The sequence below is a fragment of the Stigmatopora argus genome, chromosome 16 (assembly GCF_051989625.1).
Source record: "Stigmatopora argus isolate UIUO_Sarg chromosome 16, RoL_Sarg_1.0, whole genome shotgun sequence".
Classification (NCBI taxonomy): Eukaryota; Metazoa; Chordata; class Actinopteri; order Syngnathiformes; family Syngnathidae; genus Stigmatopora; species Stigmatopora argus.
The window spans coordinates 13,363,935-13,391,762 of NC_135402.1; the positions used below are offsets into that span (position 1 = coordinate 13,363,935).

The 27,828-nt window shown below is 41.6% G+C and overlaps 1 protein-coding gene across 4 annotated transcripts in view; it reads left to right on the top strand.

Moving 5' to 3' along the window:
- Positions 1-27,828, top strand: part of brap (BRCA1 associated protein) — a 36,971-nt gene that overhangs the window by 2,370 nt on the left and 6,773 nt on the right. For 3 of the 4 annotated variants that reach the window (XM_077621967.1, XM_077621969.1, XM_077621966.1), the window contains exons 4-10: positions 17,139-17,328; positions 17,391-17,504; positions 17,566-17,714; positions 25,893-25,968; positions 26,040-26,178; positions 27,107-27,216; positions 27,286-27,375. In XM_077621967.1, coding sequence (XP_077478093.1) covers positions 17,139-17,328; positions 17,391-17,504; positions 17,566-17,714; positions 25,893-25,968; positions 26,040-26,178; positions 27,107-27,216; positions 27,286-27,375 — 868 coding nt within the window. The remainder of the gene's footprint in view (positions 1-17,138; positions 17,329-17,390; positions 17,505-17,565; positions 17,715-25,892; positions 25,969-26,039; positions 26,179-27,106; positions 27,217-27,285; positions 27,376-27,828) is intronic. The other variant, XM_077621968.1, reaches the window with a different exon arrangement.

Here is a 27,828-nt window from a genome sequence, read left to right on the forward strand (position 1 = left end):
CACAAAAAGAAACTGTAAATTTTCCTTGCATATGGCCATTTAGGGGCACCCGATGGTGCAGTGGTTCTTCTGCTTGACTTTGGTGCGTGCAGCCTGGGTTTGATTCCCACTTGGTGGCAATGTGAGTGGTTGTCTCAAAAATCAAAAGCCTTTATTGTCATCATACACAACTGTGTATAACGAAATTGGTGGTGCTACTCCACAAAGTGCGTTTTCCCAGTAAAAAAAACCAAGTAGTAATATAAAAATATAAAGTCACGTCCTGGCAAGATATATTCTAAAATATTGCACAATCTAAGATATTGCACAATGTTATTGCACACCCCAAAGTTATTGCACAGAAGGGATTGTGTGTCGTGCTAATGCAAATTCAGAGTCCTGATGGCTGTGGGAAAAAAACTGTCCCCAAGTCTATTTGTCTGTGCTTTGTGAGACCTGTAGCGTATGCCAGAGGGCAGCAGCTGGAACAGGTTGTGACCAGGGTGGTATGGGTCCCTAGCAACTTTCCCGGCTCTACTGAGGTAGCGAGGGCTGGCAATGTCATCCAGTGAGGGCATAGAGAAGCCGATGATCTTCTAAGCGGTGTTGATCACTCTCTGCATGGCTTTCCTGTTTGCTGCCGTGCTTCCAGCGTACCACACTGTAATGCAGTATGCCAGGATGCGCTCAACAGTGGCTCTATAGAAGGTTACCAGAAGCTTAGTGTCCAGGTTGTTCCTCCTGAGTACCCTCAGGAAATGGAGTCGTTTCTGGGCCTTCTTCACTACTGCCGTGGTGTTGGTAGACCAGGAGAGCTTGTCCGTAACGTGGACCCCCAGGAATTTGAAGGACCGGACCCTGTCTACGCATACTCCATTTATGAGGAAAGGGGTCAGATCTATGCTGCGTTTGCGAGAGTCCAGGATAATTTCTTTAGTTTTCGTGGTGTTTAGTGTGAGATTCTTCACCAAACACCACAAAGACAATTTGTTGACCTCATCTCTTTAGGCAGACTCATCCACCCCTAAGATGAGTCCGACCACAGTGGTGTCATCGGCAAATTTGATGATGGCGTTAGACTGGTGGGTCGGTGTACAGTCGTATGTGTACAGGGAGTATAGAAGAGGACTCGGTACACAGCCTTGAGGGGAGCCAGTTCTCAATGTAATGGAGGAAGAGAGGTGAGGACTAAGTCTAACAGTTTGTGGACGGTTGGTTAAGAAGTTCTTAATCCAGCAGCAGATGGAAGAGGATAGTCCAAGGTGGGAGAGTTTGTTAGCCAGAATGTCTGGTACAATGGCACCTCGAGATACGAGCTTAATGCGTTCCGGGACTGAGCTCGTATGTCGATATTCTCGTAACTCAAACGAACGTTTCCCATAGAAATGAACTAAAAACAAATTAATTCGTTCCAACCCTCTGAATAAACACCCAAAACAGGATATTGGATTGGAAAAACATTTGTATTTGTTCTAATTCGCCATCTATTAATAAAGTAACAAATAACTAGTGGTTTAATATTACTAAAATGTGTTTAATAGTACTAAAATTATACGGATTTCGCAGGGGGAGAGAGAGAGACGGACAGGGGGGGGGACTTTTTGCACGGCAACGCGCTCGTAACATAAACAAATTTAAATGAACTTGGATTACAATGCAGACACACTAAAAAATAAATTTAATCTAATCTTACACTAAACTTAATTCTAATTTTGTTTTAAATTTTGATACCCTTCTCCCGCACGGGTTGGCTCTATTTGTCCCGCCTCCACCCTGACTGCACAGCAACGCGCTCGTAACGTAACAAACAAATTTAAATGAACTTGGATTACAAGTCAGACACACTCAAAAATACATTTAATCTCACCTTACACTAAACTAAATTCTAATTTTGTTTTAAATTTTGATACCTTTGATCTTCCGGCCTTGTTGGCTCTATTTGCCCCGCCTCCACCCTGACTTTCACATGCAACCTATCGATTGTTTGCTTTTGTATTCCCTTCAAAATATTCCCAAAACGATGCACACAAATGTCCTCACAATAGGATAACGCACGACCACTTGCAAACGAGAAGTAGTATATACGCCATTCGCATTGACTAACGGGGGAAAAACACTGAAAAAATGCAATCTTTGTGAAAACCCCAGTCAACTAGTCAGCACAGGCTTTGAGCACCTTCCCAGGTACTCCGCCAGGGCCTGCAGCCTTCCTGGTGTTCATAGTCCGCAGTACCTGTCTCACTTCATGTTCCTGAAGCTTCAGTGTACTGCTGCAAGGTGGTGGATGTGTCCAGACTGAATCCGATTTCTCAGTCTCAAAGCGGGCAAAGAAATGGTTCAGTTCCTCTGCTAGTGAGGCATCTGCGTTAAAAGACACCGTATTATTGTCATTGTAATTGGTAATGTGTCGTATTCCCTGCTACATATTTGGGTTATTTTCTGTGAAGTGCTCCTCAATTTTGTCAGTTGTCTGTCTTTCTGTGTGCCCTACACCTGGCTGGCGACCAGTCTAGGGTGTAGTCTACCCTTCGCCCGAAGACAGTTGGGTTTGGCTCCAACAACCCTTTCGAGGATGGGCGGTATGGAAGATGAATGAATATGGCCATTTACAAATAAATACAGAGCTACCAAATACTAAGAATCGTCCGTAGTTTACTACGCCAGTTTACAGACACTCCCCTACTTACGAACCAGTTAGTTTCCGAGCGCTTGTTCATAAGTTGAATTTGTTCGTAAGTTGCTCAGTGCTATATTTTATATTATAATTTATGTTTAAGGCCTATATAAGTATATTGAAGCCTATATAAGTATATTGAAGGTTTATATAAGTGCATTTGTATGTTTAAGGCTTGTATAAGTAACACACATTGGTTTGTACTGAAAAAAACATTTAATAACATGGAGAGAATACATACAGTACTGTATACATTCATTAGAGAGAGAGAGAGATTTACTAGAAACTGGCCGAAAGAAGCTATCTAATGACGATTGCAGTTTTCTTTTTTTCATCATAAATGATGCAGTAACACTGTATGGCATCATTCAATTGATTTGCAAACTTGTATTCCCGTGCAACGCGCATCAAGCTTCGTTATTATTGCCACTCATTTCAAATGAAATGGCTTGCCTCTTCCTTGCACCTCCCTCAATAGAAGCCTTTCGCTTTTCACCAACCATATTGAATAATGAATCTTACCAAGGGTGCCGCCGTCTAAACCTAGTTAAACGTGCTCTGACTGGCCTGGCCAGACGTGAGTAGCCTTGATTTTGAAATAAAACAAAATTCCACTTTGATTTTTTTTTCCGTTCCATTTCTTGTTCGAAAGTGATAACTATTGGAGTAATATGAACCAAATGGCGCCGTGACGTCACGACACGACAATGCGGCTGATACGGTCATTTATTTCAAAATAAAAAAAAGATCAACAGAAAAAGCTAAACAAAATGTATTTTGACGTCTATGAAGATAATTCAAGGAAAAAATACACCAAATCTTGCATAAAACGTGAAAAAACTCACGCTCCCCGTCACTGCTCGCTTGGGGCACGGCCATCTTACCGTAGTTAAACGTGTTCTGAATCGCAGACGCGAGTATATTTACTTATCTTCTTTTGCTCGCTCAGGGTGCCGCCATCTTACCGTAGTTAAATCTGCTTTGAGCGTAGCGTTTACCATGTCACCACATGACAATAGTTAAGGCTGATCAAAGGTCTTGCAGTTGATTGTTAAAATATAAACCTTGATACCTGCGTAATGTGTATGCCAGGGGTGCCCAAGTCCGGTCCTCGAGAGCCCCTATCCAGTCTGTTTTACATGTCTAACTCAACCAACACACCTGAATCAAACCATTGGGATTGGTATAAAGTTTCTGGACAGCTTGCTGATGATTTGATCATTTGATTCAGGTGTGGTAGAGGAGGAAGATATGGAAAACAGACTGGATAGGGGCTCTCAGGACCGGACTTGACCACCCCTGGTGTATGCTATTATTGCACCCAGAGACTTAGTGAACACTACGTATACCGCTATGGGCATATTTCCTGGTTGTGCTTATGTTACTTACTTTTTGAATTTGTCTACGTGCAGACAACACCCTCCGTTTCGGAACACAGAAAGGAAATGATTGTACATTTGTGATTGAAATAAACCAAACCGCTATGGGCATATTTCCTGGTTGTGCTTATGTTACTTCCTTTTTGAATTTGTCTACGTGCAGACAACACCCTCCCTTTCGGAACACAGAAAGGAAATGATTGTACATTTGTGATTGAAATAAACCAAAATTCCGCTTTGATTTTTTTTCTTTTTATTTCATGTTCGAAAGTGACAATTTTTTGCAGTAATATGAACCATAAAAAAGAGATATTTCGGCATTAGCAATTTGGCCACCACAACATCTTAAACTTTTGATAAGAAAATTGTGATTTAATTTCATTAAATAGCATCGGGTTCTCATCAAGATAGACTTATTTCTTTTTTCAAATTGGATAATTTGATATTTTGCATTTGCAAGGACAGGCATATTAACTTATGATATTGACCCTAATAATATGCTTTTGATTCATAAAGTATCTCAGAAATACCACGTGTGATGATTTTCTTACGATTTTTCCTTCAAAGTAACACATTTGTACTCCCTATTAAAACCATAAATATGGAGGTGAAAATTGTGAATCGGGGTGGCTTATACGTGAGAAATTGTGAAATTTCGACAATTTTAAGGGTGTGGGTTATATACGAGTAAATACAATAGTTCATTTCTATGGGAAACATTGATTTGAGATACGAGTAAATCAACATACGAGCTCAGTCCCGGAACACATTAAGCTTGTATATCAAGATACCACTGTACTTTCCTTGACAATTAACTTATGTAACCTAATTATTTTTATGAAGGAACAACTTTCAACATACACCTATGGTAGTTGAGATGACTAGTGGGTTGATTAATACAGACGCTCCCCTACTTACGAACATACGACTTACGAACAACGGTATATACGAACATGTCTGCAAATTGCGTTTATGTCGAAAAATGTTCGTCAGTTCGATTTTGTATTGCACGCCTTTTTCCGAGTAGTACTTCTTTCCTCCGCTAATACTGACGCCTGGCACTGTGAGAGCTCAGCTCACCCAGCATCTACCTTCTTCTGCCCACTTCGTTGCAATGCGGAAGTGCGTGAACGTATCTCCAGTGCGCAAAGAACCTTTTTCATTTGTATCATTAAATATCTCGTGCATCCATTATTCAATATGGTTGGTGAAAAGCGAAAGGCTTCTATTGAGGGAGATGCAAGGAAGAGGCATGCCATTTCATTTGAAATGAGTGGCAATAATAACGAAGCTCTATGCGCGTTGCACGGGAATACAACTTGAATCTTTCGACCGTCAATACCATTTATAAACATAAAGATCGAGCAGCGGGACCCAAATATTGAACGTTGCACAAAGTTTGCAAATCAATTGAATGATGCCATATAGTGCTACCGCATCATTTATGATGAAAAAAGAAAACTGCAATCGTCATTAGATAGCTTCTTTCGGCCAGTTTCTAGTAAATCTCTCTATTGTATGTATACAGTACTGTATGTATTCTCTCCATTTTATTAAATGTTTTTTCAGTACAAACCAATGCGTGTTACTTATACAAGCCTTAAACATACAAATGCACTTATATAAACCTTCAATATACTTATATAGGCCTTAAATATAAATTATAATACAAAATATAGCACTGAGCAACTTACGAACAAATTCACCTTATGAACAATCGCTCGGATAACTCGTTCGTAAGTAGGGGAGTGTCTGTACTACCGTATTTACTCGCATAAAAGCCGCCTGCACGTATAAGCCGCACCCTGAAAATTGCCTTGAAATTTTTAAATTTAATTCCCATTTTCACCTCCATATTCATGGTTTTAATAGGATTACAAATGTGTTACTTTAAAGGGAAAATCTTGAGAAAAATCATCAAGTGGTATTTCTGAGACTGTATGAATCAAAAGCAAATTATTAGGGTCAATATCATAAGGAAGTTAATATGCCTGTCTTTGTAAATGCAAAATATCAAATTATTCAATTTGAAAAAAGAAACAAGTCTAGGGCGGCGGCCCGGTGGGGCGAGTGGTTAGCCTGTCGGCCTCACAGCTCTGGGGCCCTGGGTTCAAATCCAGGTCACGTCCACGTGTGTGGTGTTGGCATTTTCTCCTTGGGCCTGCATAGGTTTCCTCCCACATTCCAAAAACATGCATGGTAGGCTGATTGGACAGTCTAAATTGCCCCTAGGTATGGGTGTGTGTGTGCATGGTTCTCAGTCTCCTTGTGCCCTGCGATTGGCTGGCCATCGATTCAGGGTGTCCCGCACCTCTGGCCCGGAGTCAGCTGGGATAGGCTCCAGCACCCCCGACGACCTTAATGAGGATAAAGCATTTCAGAAAATGAGATGAGAAATAAGTCTATGTTATGATGTTTAATAGTACTAAAATTAGACGCATTTCGCGGAGGGGAGAGAGACAGAGACTTTTTTTCATGGCAACGCGCTCGTAACATAACAAAAACAAATATACCGTATTTACTCGCATATAAGGTGCCCGTGCGTATAAGCTGTACCCTTAAAATTGCCTTAACATTTTTGAATTTTACATTTTCTTGCATATAAGCCGCCCCGCTAATTTCCAATTTTCACCTCCATATTCATGCTTTTAATAGGGAGTACAGACACTCCTCAACTTACGAACGCAATTGGTTCCGAGCGATTGTTCATAAGTTGAATTTGTTTGTAAGTTGATTTAGTGCTATATTTTGTATTATAATTTATGTTTAAGGCCTATATAAGTATATTGAAGGTTTATATAAGTGCATTTGTATGTTTAAGGCTTGTATAAGTAACACGCATTGGTTTGTACTGAAAAAAAAAACATTTAATAAAATGGAGAGAATATGTACAGTACTGTAGAGAGAGAGATAGATTTATGTATTAGAAACTGGCCAAAAGAAGCGACCTAATGACGATTGCACAGTTTTCTTCTTTTTTTCATCATAAATGATGCAGTAGCACTGTATGGCATCATTCAATTGATTTGCAAACTTTGTGCAACGTTCAATATTTGGGTCCTGCTGCTCGATCTTTCTGTTTATAAATGGTACTGAATGTGCAACGCTCACCACTTTCTGACGCGCATCAAGCTTCGTTATTATTGCCACTCGTTTCAAATGAAATGGCTTGTCTCTTCCTTGCAACTCCCTCAATAGAAGCCTTTAGCTTTTTACCAACCATATTCAATATTGGATGCATGAGATATTTAATGATACAAATGAAAAAGGTTCTTTGCACACTGGAGATACATTCACGCACTTCCGCATTGCAACGAAGAAGGTAGATGCTGGGTGAGCTGAGCTCTCACAGCGCCAGGCGTCGGTATTAGCGGCGGAAAGAAGTACTACTCCGAAAAAGACGCGAAATACAAAATTGGACTTGCGAGCATTTTTGGACTTAAACGCAATTTGCAGACATGTTCGTATGTACCGTTGTTCGTAAGTTGAATGTTCGTAAGTAGGGGAGCGTCTGTACTAATGTGTTAAAATGTGTTACTAAATCATAATGCAAAATAAGAAAAATGAGAACCTGATGCTTTCTAATTACAGAAATTACAATTTTCTTACCAGAAGTTTAAGATGTTGTGGCAGCCATATTGCTTCTAATGTCAAAATATCTCAATTATTTCGATGGTGTATATTACTCCAATAGTTGTCATTTTCAAACAAAAAATACAATGAAAAAAAATTAAATTGGAATTTTGTCTTATTTCAAAATCAAGGCTACTCGCATCTGCCAGTCAGAGCACGTTTACTAAGACGGCAGCCCCCTAGGTAAGATGGCTGCCCCGGGACCTAGGTAAGATAGCTGTGCCCCGCGCGAGGAGTGATGGAAAAGTGTTTTATGTTTTATGTAAGATAAGTACAGATGCTCCCCTACTTACGAACGAGTTAGGTTCCGAGCGATTGTTCATAATTTGAATTTGTTTGTAAGTTGCTCAGTGCTATATTTTGTATTATAATTTATGTTTAAGGCCTATGTACGTATATTGAAGGTTTATATAAGTGCATTTGTATGTTTAAGGCTTGTATAAGTAACACGCATTGGTTTGTACTGAAAAAACATTTAATAACATGGAGAGAATACATACAGTACTGTATACATACATTAGAGAGAGAGAGAGATTTACTAGAAACTGGCCGAAAGAAGCTATCTAATGACGATTGCGGTTTTCTTTTTTTCATCATAAATGTTGCGGTAGCACTGTATGGTATCATTCAATTGATTTGCAAACTTTGTGCAACGTTCAATATTTGGGTCCTGCTGCTCGATCTTTATGTTTATAAATGGTACTGACGGTCGAACGATTCAAGTTGTATTCACGTGCAACGCTCACCACTTTGTCACGCGCATCAAGCTTCGTTATTATTGCCACTCATTTCAAATGAAATGGCTTGCCTCTTCCTTGCACCTCCCTCAGTAGAAGCCTTTTGCTTTTCACCAACCATATTGAATAATGGATGCACGAGATATTCAATGATACAAATTCAATTCAATTCAATTTATTGGCAAGAAAAAGCACAAGGCTAAGGGCCATGTCACAAAGATACAAGAAATGTGCAACAAAACGTGGTGTAGTCACTGGTTCACGGCCAAAACGTCATCCAGAGCCTTCTTGAACTGGGCGACCGTCGGCTTCTCGACCACACTCTGCGGAAGCCGGTTCCAAGGACCGGCGATGTGCACTGAAAAAGCAGCCTTCCGCCGATTCAACCGGAACCTGCGAGGATACAGCTTCCACGGATGACCCCTCAGACCACAATCAGGTGCGGGCGTGAAGAAGAGGTCGCGGGGCATGTTGTAGATACCGTGGAGGATGTTGTAGGCCAGTATCAGGTCCCCTCGCAGACGCCTAGCCTCAAGGGTCGGCAGGTTGAGTCGCTGGCATCTTTCCTCGTAGGACATTAAGCTGAGGCCGCGGACCATCCTCGTTGCAAGCCTCTGGACCCGCTCCAGATGCTGGATGTCCCTGGCGAGGTACGGTGATGCGGCTTGGATCCCATACTCGAGAATCGGCCTCACCAGGGAAACATACAACGGAAGGAAGATGTCTGCTGTGATGATGGCAAAGGACCGGAACATCAGGAACAGCACTCCGCGAGCTTTGTTGGCTGCTTGGATGCATTGGGCCGTTGGTTTGAACGTGTCGTCGACAATGATGCCCAGATCTTTGCACCGTTGAGATCGTTCCAGTTCCAGGCGTCCCGGTTCAAAGTCAAGAGGTGCATCAGGAGGAGCCCCAATAGCCAAATCACTGCATTTCGTGATGTTGAGCTGCAGGTCCCACAGGTTCGACCATCTCCACACATTATGAAGGCACCTACGCAGGTCCTCGTAGTCGCTCCGGGGAGCAACGAGCTTCACATCATCGGCAAAGAGGAGAACCCGCTGGGAGATGTGCTCTGGTAGGTCGTTTACAAACACCACGAACAGCAGTGGTCCAAGAACGGAGCCTTGGGGGACACCGCTGGGGGCGTTGTGAGTCTCAGAGTATGCCGTTGACTTGTACCTGAAAGGTGCGGCCAGCCAAAAACGCATCAATCCACCTCACGACCGCTGGGTGAATCGCATGCGCTTCCAACTTGCGGAGTAGCAAGCGATGGTTGACCGAGTCAAACGCCTTGGCGAAGTCCAGGAAGACCAGGTCGGCAATTTGTCGATCGTCCATTAATTGAGTGACCCATTCCTCCATCAACAGCAAGTTGGTGAGGCAGGATCTCTTGGACACGAAGCCATGCTGACTATCGGAGATCGCCGCTGCGTTCTGGAGATGGGCCATCATGGACGTTTTGGTAATAGATTCGAACATTTCGCAGATTACTGAAGTGAGGGAGACCGGTCGGTAATTCAACGGGTCTTCTCGGTCTCCTTTCTTGTAGATAGGGCAGATGACGGCCCGTCTCCAGTCTTCGGGGATGTCACCTGATTGCAAGTACAGTATGAAGAGATATGCGAGGGGAAGTGCTATGGTCGGAGCGAGTGCCTGGAGGACCCTCGGGTGAATACCATCAGGACCAATGTTCCCTCTAAGCTGCGCGCGTGCGCAATTGCGCACTACTCTCGTCTTCTCTGCGCAGCAGCAATCATATGGCGCGCAGTAAAAAAAAAGTTCGGATTTTATTTATTTTTTATTTATTTATTTATTTTTTATACCCCTTTCCCCATGATGGCGCCGTTTAAGCGGCAGCCAGTGGCAGTAACTCTGTCCACTCTTATGTTTTTCGTGTTTTACAGCATGTTTTACATGAAAAAATAGAGGGAACATTGACATGCACCTGCTTGTGGCAGGTGTGATACTGGTGTGCCCATAGCGAGCAATGATGATGTCGTGACCGGATGATTCGCCTAAAGACGTTTTGCCGACGGACGTTTGACAGACGGACAGGTCGCCGAATGAACGTTCGTTCAAACAATGTTTAATGATTAAATACAAATACTAGTATTTGTTAGTTTAATGATTAAATACAAATACTGGTATTTGTATTTAATCATTCAATGCTGTTTTCAGCTGGATTTGACCGAATTTGAGAGCATTTTGAGCCGTTTGGCGAATGGATGAATATAGACGTTTTTTGCCTCCATCGCGATATCATCGCGACATTTTACCGAGGAATTCTCTTCCCTGGGCTCCGTTCTAATGTCCAAAGATCTCCAGTATTTGTATTTAATCATTAAATGCTGTTTTAGGATGGATTTGACCCGATTGCTGTCATTTTACGGCTCGGTTCTGCTACATATGCCCGCCCAAGAGTGCTTATTCCCGGACTGCTATACTGAAGAAGTCACTGAACTTGGCGATCAAACTGCACGCGTTGGTGTAGATCAGGGGTCACCAAACTACGGCCCGCGGGCCGGATACGGCCCGCCGGCACATTTGGACCGGCCCTCTGAACAATACCAGAGACGCTATCGGATGATTTATTTTATTTTTTTTTTGGATGCAGCCCGCCGGCACATTTGGACCGGCCCTCTGAACAATACCAGAGACACTATCTGATTTTTTTTCCTATTTGGCCTTGAAGACTGGGACGTTTTAATCTTGTGTTTGGTTCATTGCACCCCTGCTGAGCCCACAAATCATCCCAGTGAAGCGGGGTTTCGCATTGCTTCTTTGGTGACACGCGCGGGGAGAGTGTTTCCCTTTGATGCAGGCGGGCACGTCCACCGTTGCATGCACGAGCAGTGTTACCGAGACATCTGGACGATCGCAGGTGAGGGCGGAGCCCTGGGACCATCGCGGACTATTCAAGCATATAAAAACTGCAACCTGTTTGAGAACGGAATAATGGCGAAAAAGTTAGGTGAGTGAAAAATTGATTCAGAATGCAGGGTATTTAACCTGGAGTGGACAAACGATTATTTTTTTGTTCAATGCAAAGAAAAGGCTGGTTGTCTCATTTGTCAAGAGACGGTGGCGGTATTCAAAGAATACAATCTTTACCGACACTATGAATCCCGTCACAAAGACAAGTATGATAGCTTGCAAGGCCAAATACGAGCAGACAAACTCTCAAAGCGAAAAAGTGGACTACTATCTCAGCAGAACCAGGCATCCGTTCGGGCCAGCTTTTGGGTTGCTAAATTGATAGCAAGCAGCGGTAAGCCTTTCACTGACGGAGAGTTTGTTAAGAAATGTATGGATACTGTCGCGGAAGAGGTGTGTCCCGAGAAGAAAGATGCATTTAATGCTGTAAGTCTGTCGGTGAGTACAATGACCAGACGCGTTGAAGAAATCGGGAGTAATGTATATGCCCAGCTGCAGCAGAAGACGAAATAATTTGACTTTTTTTCATTAGCACTGGATGAAAGCACGGACGTGCAAGACACAGCGCAACTGCTCATTTTTATTCGTGGAGTTAGCGCAAACTTTGAGATTTGCGAGGATCTGGCAGCCCTCCAAAGTCTCAAAGGGACTACAACGGGAGAGGATATTTTTGACAAAGTGTGCCAAACCATGGAGAAGTTGGACCTGGACTGGTCAAAGCTAGCTAGCATCACGACTGACGGGGCTCCTAGCATGGTGGCCGAAACTTGCGGTCTAATAATGGGACGCATGAACCAGGAGTTGGGAAAAAAGGGGTCTCACCGCCCCGCTACGAGTCCACTGCCAAATTCACCAGCAAGCACTGTGCTGCAAAATGTTGACGTGGGATTCTGTAATGACGGTTGTGGTGTCGTGCATAAACTTCAGAGCAAAGGGAGAAGATTGTGCATGGCACAACAGAAAGTTAATGTTCCATGGCTTTTTTTTCTATGAAGAACCCAGAGAGAGTTATTTAGTTATTATTTATTTCATAAATAGTGTTATTTATTTCCTGTTTTTTCTGTGAAGAACTCAGAGAGGGTTATTTAGTTATTATTTATTTCATTAATAGTGTTATTATATGTTTCCTGACTTTTTTTCTGTAAAGAACCTGGAAAGGGTTATTTGGTTATGTGTGGCTTTCTGGAAAACAATAAAAAAAAATTAAGCTCCCCTACGATCGTCACACTTTTTCTGTTACAAACTGACACCGGCCCCCCATCAGAGAAGGGAAAAGTTATGTGGCCCTCACAGGAAAAAGTTTGGGGACCCCTGGTGTAGATGATGACTAGGGGTGGGCCACCGCCATCCCTTGTTCCCTCACCATCACCCAGTTGTTCTGAGTCTCTGTGGTCACCTTCAGTGGCGGGTGGACGTAGCTTGTCAGGGCTAGTTGGCCGTTGCGGATGCACAGACCTATTTCGCCCTTCTGACGTCTCGCTGCCAGCTCTGCTACAAGGTTGCGCCAACGAATCCTCTCCCTCAAAGAGTACTCCTTCCGAAAATCCAGTTCGAGATCAGGCCATGAAATGAAAAAGGTTCTTTGCGCACTGGAGACACGTTCACGCACTTCCGCATTGCAACAAACTGGGCAGAGGAGGGTAGATGCTGGGTGAGCTGAGCTCTCACAGCGCCAGGCGTCGGTATTAGCGGCGGAAAGAAGCACTACTCGGAAAAAGGCGCGCAATACAAAATTGAACTTACGAACATTTTTCGACATAAACGCAATTTGCAGACATGTTCGTATGTACCATTGTTCGTAACTCGACTGTTAGTAAGTAGGGGAGTGCCTGTACTTATTTTTTCTTTAATTTCATTCATAGACGTCAAAATAAATTTTGTTTAGCGTTTTATCTATTTATCCTTTCTCTATTTTGAAATAAATGACCATATCGAGCGCATTCGTGTCATTCCGGGTGGATTGAAAAAAGAACTATATACCCCACCACTGTGCACTGTATAAGCATATAAAATACCATATTTCACACCTCCCTCAGTCGAAGCCTTTTGCTTTTCACCAACCATATTGAATAATGGATGCACGAGATATTCAATGATACAAATGAAAAATTCTTGTTTATGCAGAAAATTTTGGCAAGGTTGGAATCAAGTTCCGGGAATACACAACTCTGACTGACAGTGGAGCATAGCATGTTGAACGCCAAACTTTAAATTAGATACAGACACAACTTGTGTACCTTTTACCTCAATAAAGCACTATCAAACTTAGTTTTGCTCGTGCTGTCTTTAAAAAAAACACACTAGCGGCTAGCCTAACACACACTAGCAGCTATCATAACATACGCTGGCGGCTAGCATAACATACGCTAGCCTAGTGTCTTGCTAGCGCCTTATCCGACAAGGTGCCCTATGTATTGAAAAAAAAAACAGAAAATATACCCGCAACTGGGACTGCACCCTATCAGACGGTGCGTTTTATAGATGTGAAAATACGGGTAGATAGAAATTAATCCTTCCACCCTCTGGAGAGAAAAAAAACTGAAAACAGGTTATTATAATGGAAACATGTTTTTAATTGTTCTAATTCATCATTCATCATAAAGTAACAAATTCCTATCTAGTGGTTATGATCTGCAATAAAATGTGACATGTACAGTACTGTATGGAGTTCTTACCTTCGAGACAGACGGTAGCGGCTTAAGGCTGTGTGTAGAGGAGGAGGGAAGAAGAGAGGGCAGGAAAGAGACTTGACGGCAACACGTTCAGTATGCTACACTTTTGTGACACTACATAACATAACGAACTTTAAATTTAACTTAATTGAACTTAGCTTACTATACACACTTAAAAAATGGATGTAACCTTGTGCTGTAACTGAGGCAACAGTGTTGAGGTTTCCGCCACGGCTTTCGAGTCGAAACTTGCTTCTTCACCATGCCTCACAACCAAGTGTATCCCAGTTCATTTTTTTAAAGTTATCGAACCAGCTACGACTCGCCTTTGAAGGTTTCTGCCGGCGTCGAAGTCACCCCTTTCTGAGCTGCTTGCCTTACTTTCAAGTCCTCGTAGATTCCCCTGGCCTTTTTGTAGATGATCGTCTCAGTCATGCCACTCCCACTAATTGTTTCTCCTTTATCCATATTAAAAGAAGCCTCTCCAGCTCGTCATGATGTCATATCACCGCGCAGATTGGAAAGGACGACCTAGCATCGGGAACCGTTTCATATGCTCATCTCAAATTTGTCTCGTCTCTTGTGACCAAACTTTTTCTTATGACTACAGAGCTACCAAATACTAAGAATCGTCCGTAGTTTACTACGCCAGTTTGTAGCAAATTACGAACTTCGCATTTTCTATGAAAACTACGAAAATATAATATGTGACATCCGTTTAGGTCACGTGGATGTAGTTTCGATAGATTTTTTAAGCAGCATAGACGTACCGTAGCCATGGCTTCCAAGTGAAGACGAGAGAACTGTGATACTGATATTTTTCAGTATCAATTTCGTTATACGCAACTGTGTATGATGACAATAAAGGCTTTTGATTTTGATTTGCCATAAAAAAAATACAACGAACTACAGCCTGCAAAAGTTCAAAACGGAATACAGTATTATATGTCCATGTTTGGCGCCATCAACCGAAAGAGAATTTTTCCGTTGGAAATTTCCAATGGAGGACTGGAATTGCTCAAATATGCTGAGGTACCTGATCTCAGTCAGCATCATTAAAAAAAGTTTCTTCACAAGTGTAAGGTACTTCATCAACAGATTCCCATGCATGAACCCTGACTGTGAGGTTGATGCCTTGGAAGAAGAATTCAGCTACCTGCAAGTTGAGGAGCTAGGAGACATTACAGTACAGGAGAGAGCAGATGTGCAATGGGGACTAGTAGGAGAAATAAAAGACAGCTCTGGAAACCCAAAATATGCTAACATAAAGATTGCACTTGGCATACTTTTGATTCCCCACAGCAATGCAATATGAGTGTTTTTTCAGTGCTGTGAGGAAGATCAGGACAGATTTCAGGATGTCAATGGGACCAAGCACACTTGAGGCCATGTGCTTGGTAAAGATGGACATGCAACTGGCAGGAGCAGCTTGCGATGAACAGTAATATTCAAGGGAGGAGTCAAAAGAGGCCAAGTGTGCAACTGAGAAATTTAATAGAACTAAGAAAATTGATGAAATTTGCATGTGGTATAAAATTTGTACGTCTTTCATTATTCATTTTTTTTTAAAATTGAAAATGTTGATTGCCACAAATATTTTGACATGATTGCATTCACACAAATTTTGTGTAATAAAGTTCTCAATAGTCATGTGTTGTTTGCAGCTCTTTTTTTTTAAATAAGTCATAAAATGATCCAAAAAACAACTTTAAAATTAGAACTTGTGCTCTTAAACGGCACTAGGAAAAAATCTCCCAAAATCTGAAAATTCTCAGCTCTGTAACTATTATAAGCCTTATAATGAAGACAATACGTAATGTATGTATCTATATTCGCCTACTATCAAAATGACTAAGTTGGCTACAAATACATCACGAGCCTTCATGATTAAATGTTTATTTTCCCTGCAGTGCATTCTGTAGAGCAGAGGTCTCAAACCGATTCCACAAAAGGCCACAGTGGGTCCTGGTCTTTGTTTCAACCTTTCCAGTGTTGACAGTTTAACCAATGAGGGGACTTCTGAAATAAGTGGCACCTGGCTGCAAGCAACTGATTACACTTGCGAAAGGTCTTCTCTTGTTCGGTTTGAATGAAAACTTGCACCCACTGCGGCTCTTTGAGGACCGGTTTGAGACCGCTGCTGTAGAAAATGAAACACTATGTGAATGCTCAGTTTTACAATGCCGCCTCAAGTTTTCCTTCCTTACAAATTGATGAATTAAGTTTCTTTGCTTTGATGAAATTAAATTAATGCAAGAAAACTGATTTTTTGATGTCATTTTTATTTTGAGGATTTGACAAAACCACAAAAAAATGGAACGTATACTGTATAAGGTGCCCTTTTGGCATCTTTGAACGGTTTTCCACGCTTTATTATCTCCCGGGTTGCAACAAAACTTGCAGCAGTTGTTTGGACATGCAATCCACTTCGTAAATCTATTTTTGTGTTCAGCTCCAAATGTAGCATTCCTTACCGGGAAATCTCTTCTCACAGGACTCTTTTTGTTATTTGACAACTTCCCGCTACGAAAATGAACATTCAGGCAATGATTTGGTCTAAGAAATGTCAAATTCAGTTTTCCTTGGTTATTTTTCTCTTTTCCCCTCTGGATCCATGGCTCATCACACAGTCAGGGATTTGTTTACAACGCGACCTGCCTAGCATCCGGCCCTGTCGATAGAAACGGGTGTAGCAGGCTATGACACAAATCTTTGTTGACTTAAATGTTGAAAAAGAGACCAGTACAGATATCCGTGGCTTCACTATGGAAAGTGCTAGTCTCGTGTCATTTTCACAAAGTGACACAAAATGAACTCACTCACAGATAGACATGCAATTTCTTTAAACTGACAGGATTTGTAGTGAATGCTGATGTTTCAGTGCATTGACACCGGTAGACATCCAATCTATTCAAACTGTTCTAGACGTCTTCGTGCCGTCAGTGGCAACCAATGAGTTGCTCTTACGAAAATTCTCCAAAAATGAATAGGAATTGACTAAAACATATAGACGTGACCCAGAGGGAGCTTCACCTAGATATTTCTCCAGAAATTGCATCTTTTAGTCTTCCAATGTTTTCCTCCATTAACAACTCCCCACTTTCTTCATCCTCTTCCTGACCACAAGCAAGATGACGTCCTTGTCGGAGGGCGCCTGTCGCAGCGCGCTGGTGTGCATCCTGACGGTTCCTGCCGCCATGACGAGTCACGACCTGTTGAAGCTGATGGCGCCCTTCAACGATGTCATGGAGCACATGAAGATAATCCGGGACTCTACCCCCAACCAGTATATGGTACTCATCAAGTTTAGCACACAGGTGGGGAAGCGCCGCACCGGCGAGAACACGCACTTGACCTGACAGAGCTGGGTTACCTTCAGGCCGACGCAGACAGCTTCTATGCCACATGCAACGGCTGTCGGTTCAACTCCATCGAGGAGGCGGTGTGTCAGTTGGTTTACGTGGAGCGTGCCGAGGTCATCAAGTCCGAGGAGGTGAGAGTTGCCCAGCAGTGACTGGTGCCGCAATCCCCTCCTCTTTCTTCCCATCCTTCAGGGCGCTAGCTTGCCGGTGATGGAGCTAACGGAGCTTCCCAAGTGCACAGTGTGTCTGGAGCGCATGGATGAGTCTGTCAACGGGATCCTCACGACGTTGTGTAACCACAGCTTCCACAGTCAGTGTCTACAACGATGGGAGGACGCGTCGTAAGTAGGGGTATATACTTTAAGAAAAATATCGATACAGTCGTATTAAAGGTTTCCAGAACTTTTTTCGGATATTGAAAATTTCGTAAGTAGAGCAGTGCTTTACATGTAAATTCTCTAATTCGTTTTACAGTCCTCACACAGCTATCAACTAAACCGCTAAAATTGATCAGTGTTCCAATTTTGTATTAAAGATGTGAGAAACATAAAAATGAGAGAAAATGATTTATTAATGTCTTAAAATGAATAACAACCATGCAAAAATCTATCCGTTTTAAAACGCAGCTGAACAAGAACAATAACCACAAAAATAAGACTTCTAACAACAACATTAAAAAGATTAATCAACAAAGATTAACGTTTTATGATTTCTTTGGACTTTAATTTTTCACCCATGTTATTTCTCGTTACTGGTTCTTACCTGTTTGGGTTTAAGTTGCCCTTCTGCCGTGCGGGTTGATGGACGTTTTGAAAATAACTATCCAAAGAACATTACCTTAGACAACTTTTAATAATTTTTCTATAATGCAACAGACAAACGATGTCAAAGTGAGCAATTGCACGATGTGTGAACGCCTTTTCTGGATTTTTTATTCTACGAAGACAGAAAGTTTATGAAATTTCTCCAGCATTTCTTTGATTTTTGCTTTTGGAATGCTCGCTGCTTCCACTTCGTCTGCTTTCTTGTTATATTCCTCCTATTTCCGAGTGTTCCATTACCTCTAGTTGATTCAGCTCCTCCCTTGAGCTTTCGTTTTTGTGCCCCTCGACCAACTCATCAATGTCCTCCTTGCTGACCACTTATTTTCATTCACACTGGTAATTTTCTTAGGAGGCATGAGGATAAAAACAGAAAAAGCTGCTTTATCCACACTTTGAAAAACTCAACAAAAACACACCGTCAGAACTCTGTGACGACGAACGGTGGTCAAAAGTAGGGAGAAAAGGGAGACTCTTGAAACATGGATAGTGGTTGTTGTGAGACAGACAATGAGAGCCCATTCGAGTGTAGCGAGATTGTAAAGTAATAATCAATGCATCCGTGACAATTTCAAAACAAAAGTTAAGTCTATTAAAATATGTTGCTTTTTAACGCATACTTTTGATAACGTAATCTGTTAACTTCTGTCCTGACTAATAGTATTCTGCATTTCATCTATGCAATTGTCACTGACGAGCAATCATTCGCTTGATTAATCTATGCATTGCAACACGGTCAGCGGCAATGAGATTTGATAATTAAATGATGGCTTATGTATAGTTGTTCCATTCATTTGTGAGCCAATATGCAACATCTGCAGTAAAATGTAAAAACAGTTTAATAGGTGGAAATCTGCTTTAAAATTACAATATCTACTTAAGATATCTTTAAAAAAAAAAATTGAAATTAAAGCAAAGTGATTTGCACAGGAACTGTTTGAATATTCGTTGGTCTGCTGGATCCCTGTGTAAATAGCACAACAAATTTGAAAAAGCAATAATACATTTATATTAAGAACAGTAAAAGCATGACTTTAATCTTGCATTTTTTTGATACGCTAAAACAAATGGTTGTGATTGTTAAAGGTAGTAACCATAATTCCAGCATTTGATTTTTATATAAAATTAGTAATAATAAAAAAATTCCAGCAGTGACAAAAATATTTTTTATAGACCAACCTGTTAATGTAAGTACAGTCATGTTAAATAAAAAATAAAATGATCGATGAATAAGAAGGTATAATCGAAAGTCCACCGCTAACATGTTCTAAAGTTAATACCATCTCATCTCATCTCATTTTCTGAACCTATTTATCCTCATTGGAATCACGGGGCGTGCTGGAGCCAATCCCAGCTGTCTCCGGTCCAGAGGCGTGGGACACCCCTAATCGGTGTCCAGCCGATCGCAGGGCACAAGGAGACGGACAACCATTCACATTCACACCCATACCTAGGGGCCATTTTGGAATGTGGGAGGAAACCGGAGTACCCGGAGGAAACCCACGCAGGCCCGGGGAAAACATGCAAACTCCACACAGATGGACATGAGTTGGATTTGAACCCATGGCCCCAGAGCTGTGAGGCCGACGCGCTAACCACTCGCACCACCGCCCAAGTTATTTCCATTACCTGATATGTAAATTTTCACAGGGAGGTCTTAAATTTTAGGTTTCCAGTGTCAAAGGGACACCAAAATATCCGTGTCCTTTTACACAGGAAAATGGGAAGGTGAGTATTGTTAAACATGAAAACAAGTATTTTGAATGCAGGTACACATTGTGTGTGTTCCAAAACATGATCGACTTAACTGTTTAAGACCTGTTATTTACATTTAGTTGATTTTTCATAACAGAATTTTCTAGAAGTATTGATAAAGGCAGATTTTACAAATTTACACAGGTTCTAAACTATTCTTACCATACCAAAACAAAACCATTTGTTGTACAAAACACTGAAAGAATCACATATTTCCGGGTAATTAGTTAAGCAAAAACGAACTGATTGAATAAATAAAGTACGTATTTCTGGCTAAGCATTTTTAACAAGGTCGTATCGGGAAAAATACCTTGGATAGTGTCAGGATGGTGACCTGGGGCATACTGTTGAGCTTTGTTTGGTCTCAGCACATATCTTTACATGTCTCAAGTGTATTGGTGCTATATTCTAGATGAGCACCTTGAAGCCAGGCAATAATGAGACTTGACGCAGGAGACTTGCACAATAAAACAAAATTCTCTTTGAATAATTTGTATTAAAAGACAAAAACAAAGAAATGAACGTTTCATTATAGTCTTAGAGGTTGTGTCTGCTAATATCAAATACAGCGATCTAGTCTGCTGGCATCTATTAGTACATCAATCATCTTTGCTGGTTAAAAAACTATCCCTTACACATGAGCTGGCCTCAGCTGGTCTGCGTGCGTTGAAACCTCTCCTTTATACTTATCCCTACTCGCGTGACCTCAATGCAACAAATACATATATCAAAGTGTCAATTTGATTCTACACAGAAAATGACACAAATAGTAAAATTTAAAACAGGCGGCATGACCTCCAGAGCTGGTCACCGCAGGACTGCCTGTAAGGTCCATTACAAGACTGGCTGAAATAATCATATAGGGTTTTTGATGTGCGTCACAACCGGAACAAAGCACTTAAAGGGTGGGTCTTCCAACTTGAGCCAGCTCGCCTTGCATCTGAGGAAACTCAGCTTTGTCATTTTTAAATTGTCAAAGCTGATTTAGCAGATTCCTTCACTTGCGAACCATGGATTCATTTATTTTTTATTGTATTGCTGAAGCTTAATTCCAGGTTCCTCCACATCAGGTTTACCAAAAATCAAATAAAACAACATTTAACTTAATACTACGAAAGCTGTCATTATAAACTATTAACTTGAAAATTATGGAATACATGATTTAACCCTAGAATGGTAACCCTCTATTTCAGGGGTTACCTTTCACGCTTCTGAAATAGAGGGTTACCATGGTTACCGGGGAAAATATTAGTCCTAAGCAATGTTCCCTCTAATTTTTCGTTGGTCTGGGCAGAAAGACAACCTCCCTGAGCGCACTGAGTACCAGTGTGAGCGACATCATCGGTACTCAGATGATTCGCCTAAAGACGTTTCGCCGACGGACGTTTGACAGACGGGCAGGTCGCCGAATGGACGTTCGGCTGAACGGAGGTTTCGCCGAAACGGGATTCGCACGCTCACCCCGCCCCCGGATCGTGTGTGTACAAGTTTTTCAACCTCGGCCCGCGGGCCATATACGGCCCGTTAGGATTTTTAATCCGGCCCGCCGCCGGCGTTTTCCAAATTATAGTAAAAATCAATGTTCGTCTACCATCAATGGCAGCCTGGGAATAAGCACTCTTGGGTGGGCATGGCAGCCCGGGAATAAGCACTCATGGGCGGGCAGATGTAGCAGAACCGAGCCGTAAAATGACAGCAATCGGGTCAAATCCATCCTAAAACAGCATTTAATGATTAAATACAAATACTGGAGCTCTTTGGACATTAGAACCGAGCCCAGGGAAGTGAATTCCTCGGTAAAATCTTGCGATGATGTCGCGATGGAGGCAAAAAAACGTCCATATGTCCATTCGCCAAACGGCTCAATACAAATACTAGTATTTGTATTTAATCATTTAACTAACAAATACTAGTATTTGTATTTAGTCATCAAACTAACAAATACTAGTATTTGTATTTAATCATTAAACGCTGTTTGAACGAACGTTCATTCGGCGACCTGTCCGTCTGTCAAACGTCCGTCGGCAAAACGTCTTTAGGCGAATCACCCGGTCACGACATCATCATTGGTCGCTATGGGCACACCAGTATCACACCTGCCACAAGCAGGTGCACGTCAATGTTCCCTCTAATTTTTCATGTAAAACATGCTGTAAAACACGAAAAACATAAGAGTGGACAGCACTACTGCCACTGGCTGCCCCTTAAACGGCGCCATCATGGGGAAAGGGGTAAAAAAAAAGGATTTTATTTACTGTGCGCCATATGATTGCTGCTGCGCAGGGAAGACGAGAGTAGTGCGCAATTGCGCACGCGCGCAGCTTAGAGGGAACATTGGTCCTAAGCAATACGGTGCAATGAAGGGTACCCATTTTTTCCCCTGGTTACCATGCTAACCCTCTATTTCAGAAAGGTAACCCCTGAAATAGAATGTTACCATTCTAGGGTTAAAAAGAAAACAATCATGTCAGGTGCGCCGTTTGACATTCCCAAATTCACGCTCAAATAAAGAGGAAGAGTCAGACTTCTGGAATTTTCACTAGCAAGGGGAACGACCGCTGAGAAAGCTTCCCAACTCCGTTCTGACCTTACACGTCTTTTTTGTTGTTTTTATTACATTCAAGGGCTTTGATTAGATGAACATCTCAATTCTAAAAGCGAGGAGTGGAAACAAGTGAAACGCCTGAGCTTGTATGTGATTTGAGGCTAATACATGTGTACGAAAACACGTCCACAATAATCAAAACAGATGAGGACCAAAGTGTCAGGAAGCGTTGTGGAGCGTCTGTGCTGGAGGCAGATGTCGCAGGTGCAGTTCCCAGAGAGTTTCCAGCAGTCCATGGTGTTATGGCTTCTCTCTGTTTAGTCTAACCAAGGTCTCCAGGAGCAAAGCTTTTACTTCGTTGCAAGCAAGTACGTATCATGATAAGAATGATGAGCTAAGGGTGAGCAAAGCTTTCTTTAATAGCAAGGCCAAGCATATTCTTTGTTGCGAACAAATGTATAATAATATGAAATAAAAACCCTGACACCCCACTTACAGTTGTGGTCAAAAGTTTACATACACTTGTGAAGAACATAATGTCATGGCTCTCTTGAGTTTCCAGTTATTTCTACAACTCTGATTTTTCTCTGATAGAGTGATTTGTCACAAAAAACATTCATGAAGTTTGGTTCTTTTATGACTTTATTATGGGTGAACTGAATAAAGTGATCAAATCTGCTGGGTCAAATACAAATAGCAGCGCTAATATTTGGTAACATATCCATTGGCCATTTTCATTTCAATTAGGCGCTTTTGGTAGCCATCCACAAGCTTCTGGTTGAATCTTTGACCACTCCTCTTGACAGAATTGGTGCAGTTCAGTTAAATTTGATGGCTTTCTGACATGGACTTGTTTCTTCAGCATTGTCCACAAGTTCTCAATGGGGTTTAAGTAAGGACTTTGGGAAGGCCATTCAAAAACCTTAATTCTAGCCTGATTTAGCCATTCCATTACCACTTTTGATGTGTGTGTGGGGTCATTGTCCTGTTGGAACACCCAACTGCGCCCAAGACCCAATCTTCGGGCTGATGACTTTAGGTTATCTTGAAGAATTTGAAGGTAATCCTCCTCCATTATCCCAGTTATTTTCTGTAAAGCACCAGTTCCATTGGCAGCAAATCAGCCCCACAGCATAATACTACCACCGCCGTGCTTGACGGTAGGCATGGTGTGCTTGGGGTTAAAGGCCTCACCTTTTCTCCAAACATATTGCTGACAGGTATAAATACAAACCCGTGTTAAAACGCATGGGAACAACAGAAAGCTACCGGGATGCAACATAGAAATAGCACACAAACATGAACACACATTTCATAAACACAGCATTAAGAATTCAAAGAACAACATTAATCAACAACAAGCATTAACGTTTTGTGATTTCTTTGAAATGTAATTTTACACCGATTTATTTATTTTATTTTATTTTTTAAAGTCACTACTGGTTCTTACCTGCTTCTGGATGACGAACATTTTGGAAAAAAACTACAAACATGATTGCCTTTGAGGACTTTTAATGTTTCTAAAATGCACAAGACAAACGTCGTCTAAGTGGGCACAACTCGTGAACACTTTCAGGATGTTTCTTCCACGAAGTCGGAAAGTTTGTTTCTCCGCCGTTTTTCTGATTTGGGCAGTTGCAATGGTGTGCCTCCTCCTCGGCTGCATTCTCGTTGAATTTCTTGCGTATTGCCGAGCGCTGCATTTAGTCCTGCGTCCGTTTTGGTGCACATCGACCAACTAACTCGTCAACGTCCTTATTACTGGCAACACGGCCCACAGAATTTTAGACTTTTAAGTGAACCCTATGTGAGTAAATATGTGCCGCGTTGCATTTGTACGGTTTATCACTTAACAAGGGGAATTGCAATCATTAATAAAGGGAGCAATTGGTCGAGGTTGAGAGGTATGATATCTATACCATACTTCCATATTATTGCGTGTATGCAATACCTAGAAGTGTATATATTAATCGTTACAATATATGCATATGTAAAACTAATGTATTACATTTAAATATAATCTAAATATAAATGTGTAAATACTTTAAGTACTGTACTCACAATGACAATAGCTCTTCTCCTGTGCAGTACGATGAAGGTCAAGTGATGATGATGAAAATCAAGATTTTTCTGCGCAGGCTATAGAAAGCTTTATACCAAGTCAGGTAATGCTTCTTTGTCACATTCAAGAAGCGTGCAAGGAAAAACAGGAGCCTCTTCCAAAGTGCAAGGAACATGGTAATAGGGAGTTGTGACTGGTCCTTTTTATTTTTGTACAAATATGTTTTTGTACAAGGACATGAAACCCTCAAGACTAGGGCTATGGCTATGACTATTGCCATGGCGATTGACATCAATCTCCTGGACACTTTGTTTCACTCGGCATGCCATTTTGAAGATCTCTTGCCGATTTCTCAAAGTAAGACCATATTTTTCATCCTCTTTTTTGTCATCGTTGTCCTCTTCTTCACTCCCCGATTTCATCATTTCGACAAGATTCTCATAAGTTTGGAGGATTGAGTGGCTCACGAGCATGACTCCATTGTCATGTCTAAGAAGCCTAGCCAGCTTCACGGCCTTATCTACAGCTGGGTAATGAACGTCCTCAGGATTAACTCACAGATAGGCGCCTCACGAGAGAAAATCAAATATTTGCTCTGCTCCCCTATGGCGTCTGACCATTTTGTCCGCCCAGAGAGCTCTGTTTTCGGATAAGACCAACAGCGTCCACCCGGTGTTTGCCTCTTCTTCTGTCATGTTTTAGGGTTGGCTGCGCAGCGTATTTGAACCCAGGATGCAGGAAAAAAGCGGCAAAAATTGTTGGTGCAAAACTTAGGCTTTTAATGACAAAAATGGTGAATACAAAAGTGACAAAATAAACCAGGAACACGCATACCAACAAAAAGGGCAAAGAACATGACTTACTGGACGGGACACACAAGGTAATGGGAGCAATACTCCCACGCCAGATGTCACCAAACACTCTCATGCACACAAGGGCTAATCAAATAAACTCAAAACAGCTGGTCACATAAGTAAGGGGAGCCTAGAGGGACAAACCCAGACAACACACACACCACCAAAATCCCAACATAACGTGACACCTTCAACGGTGCCATTTTTTTCTTGGGCCCCAAGTTGAGTCGTGGTCCCCTGTCTTCCGCTCATGAGTTTTAGATGTGAATTTTGACATTGTTATGATTTTTTTTTAAATACTTAATATAAAATACTTCGATAGACTGAAACCACCAATGTTGAAGCCGCAAAGTGGTAGGGGTAATAAATTTAAAGTTTTTGAACTTATTTTTTCAAAAAGTTCCATTGCGGGGAAAAAAAGAAAACAAGCACATTGAATCATTGTGTTTTTGCACTTGTGCTTGTAACCGTGTGGCACGCAGGTGTCCGGTGTGTCGCTACTGTCAAACTCCAGAACCAGTGGAGGAGAACAAATGCTTTGAGTGCGGCGTGCAGGAGGTAATGCCAACCGCCGGGTTAACCCTAACCCTCCTGTTCTCTTTTAGTTATCATGTTGCCCCACCCCTTAGAACCTGTGGATCTGCCTGATCTGCGGTCACATTGGCTGTGGTCGCTATGTCAGCCGCCATGCCTATAAGCACTTTGAGGAGACGCAGCACACTTACGCCATGCAGCTTACCAACCATCGTGTCTGGGACTACGCTGGAGGTGTGCTCACATGTACCCAGGGACAGCGCTGTCTTTCTGAACTAGGGGACTGCTGTAGGGAGCAGTTTGCACTTTGAGAACCACTTGTTTAGATACATTCGCTCCGTTTAAATGTATACATAATTCCTTTAATCCGACTGGAGTATGGTTTAAAATGATCGGATGCAATACTTTGATGAAAATTAAAAGTTGTCTGAATATGATTTGCGTGTACATGGACCACACTTACGTTCCAAATATGCTGGAAATATTAAAAGTAACGATTTTAAGATATATTTTATTATCACCAACAACATGTAAGTCTTGGATCAAAACCAATTTAGTCTTTAGTCGCTTTGCTTCTCGTTTACAGGAATAAGAGAAATGCGTCTACTGGTATCATAGACATGTGCAATTAAGGAGATTCTCAAGTTTTTGCATCCTGATCGGATTATAAACCTCGGCTCGGTCATTTAGAATATTCTAAATGGGATATGTACATGAAGCATTTATATTCCCTATCAGCCTTTTAATCCACGAAAATGTTCACGCGACTTTCCATTCCTATGGTATTTTTTTTCACGACAAAGTATTTAGCACCACACAAAAAAGAAAACAATGATAAAGTTGGAATAGTACACTTGTTACATCCTGATATGATATTAAAGTTGTGATATTACGACAATAAGACATTTAGACTTTAATCTCATAGTATGATTCTTTTCTTTCTGTCGCTTTTATACTTGGTTGTATTTTGGGAGTATTTTTTATTCATTGTTTTGTTTCAACTTTTTGTTAGCTCTTTAGCTGCAATTGATGGCATCAACGTCCAATCTACTTGAAGTAAGAGTGTTTGGCAGCGACTTCCACTTCAAATGGATTGGACACCTAGTACCGTGATTGGTGCTCAATGCGAGGGTTAATGCTAGCTGGTCTTTCGCATTGTCAGACAATTATGTGCATCGTTTGGTGGCCAGCAAGACGGACGGCAAGATGGTTCAGTACGAGTGTGAGGGAGACACTTGCCAGGCGGAAAAAATCGACGCCCTACAGCTGGAGGTTAGCTTACCCTTACCAACTCCCCACCCATCTGTTGCATTGCTGATGAGTGGTCGTTGTCTTTTTCAGTATTCGTACCTGCTAACCAGTCAGTTGGAGTCCCAGCGAGTCTACTGGGAGAACAAGATTGTACATTTGGAGAAGGAAATGGCGGAAGAGGTGACCCATCACTTACTGTGTATTTTTTTTTCAAATCCATGTTCTTTGGTCTCAACTACCATTAACACAGTTTACACCTAAAAAAAACAACACCGAACAAAAACCATGTCGTAGAAATCACTGCAGAGCACTTAAAAGCAATGGTCCTTTCCAAAACTTTCGGGGAAACCAAAGTGGATCTACAGCAGAGCGAGCAAATTCGCAGGGAATCGGAGCTCCACAACCACATGGTGAGCAAAAATAGGGAAATCTTAAGACTGATACACTGTCATTTTTGGGGGCAAGCAGGTAGTTGAAATCTTGGAAGAATGAGATGGATTTTGTGTACAAATAAAAAATGTTTGGTGAATAAAATCATTTTACTCAATGTGGTTTACTAAACGTCTCTTGGTACAAAAATTTTAGATTACGAAACCCTTTGATATGCAAACAGTTGTCCCAATATACGAAAAC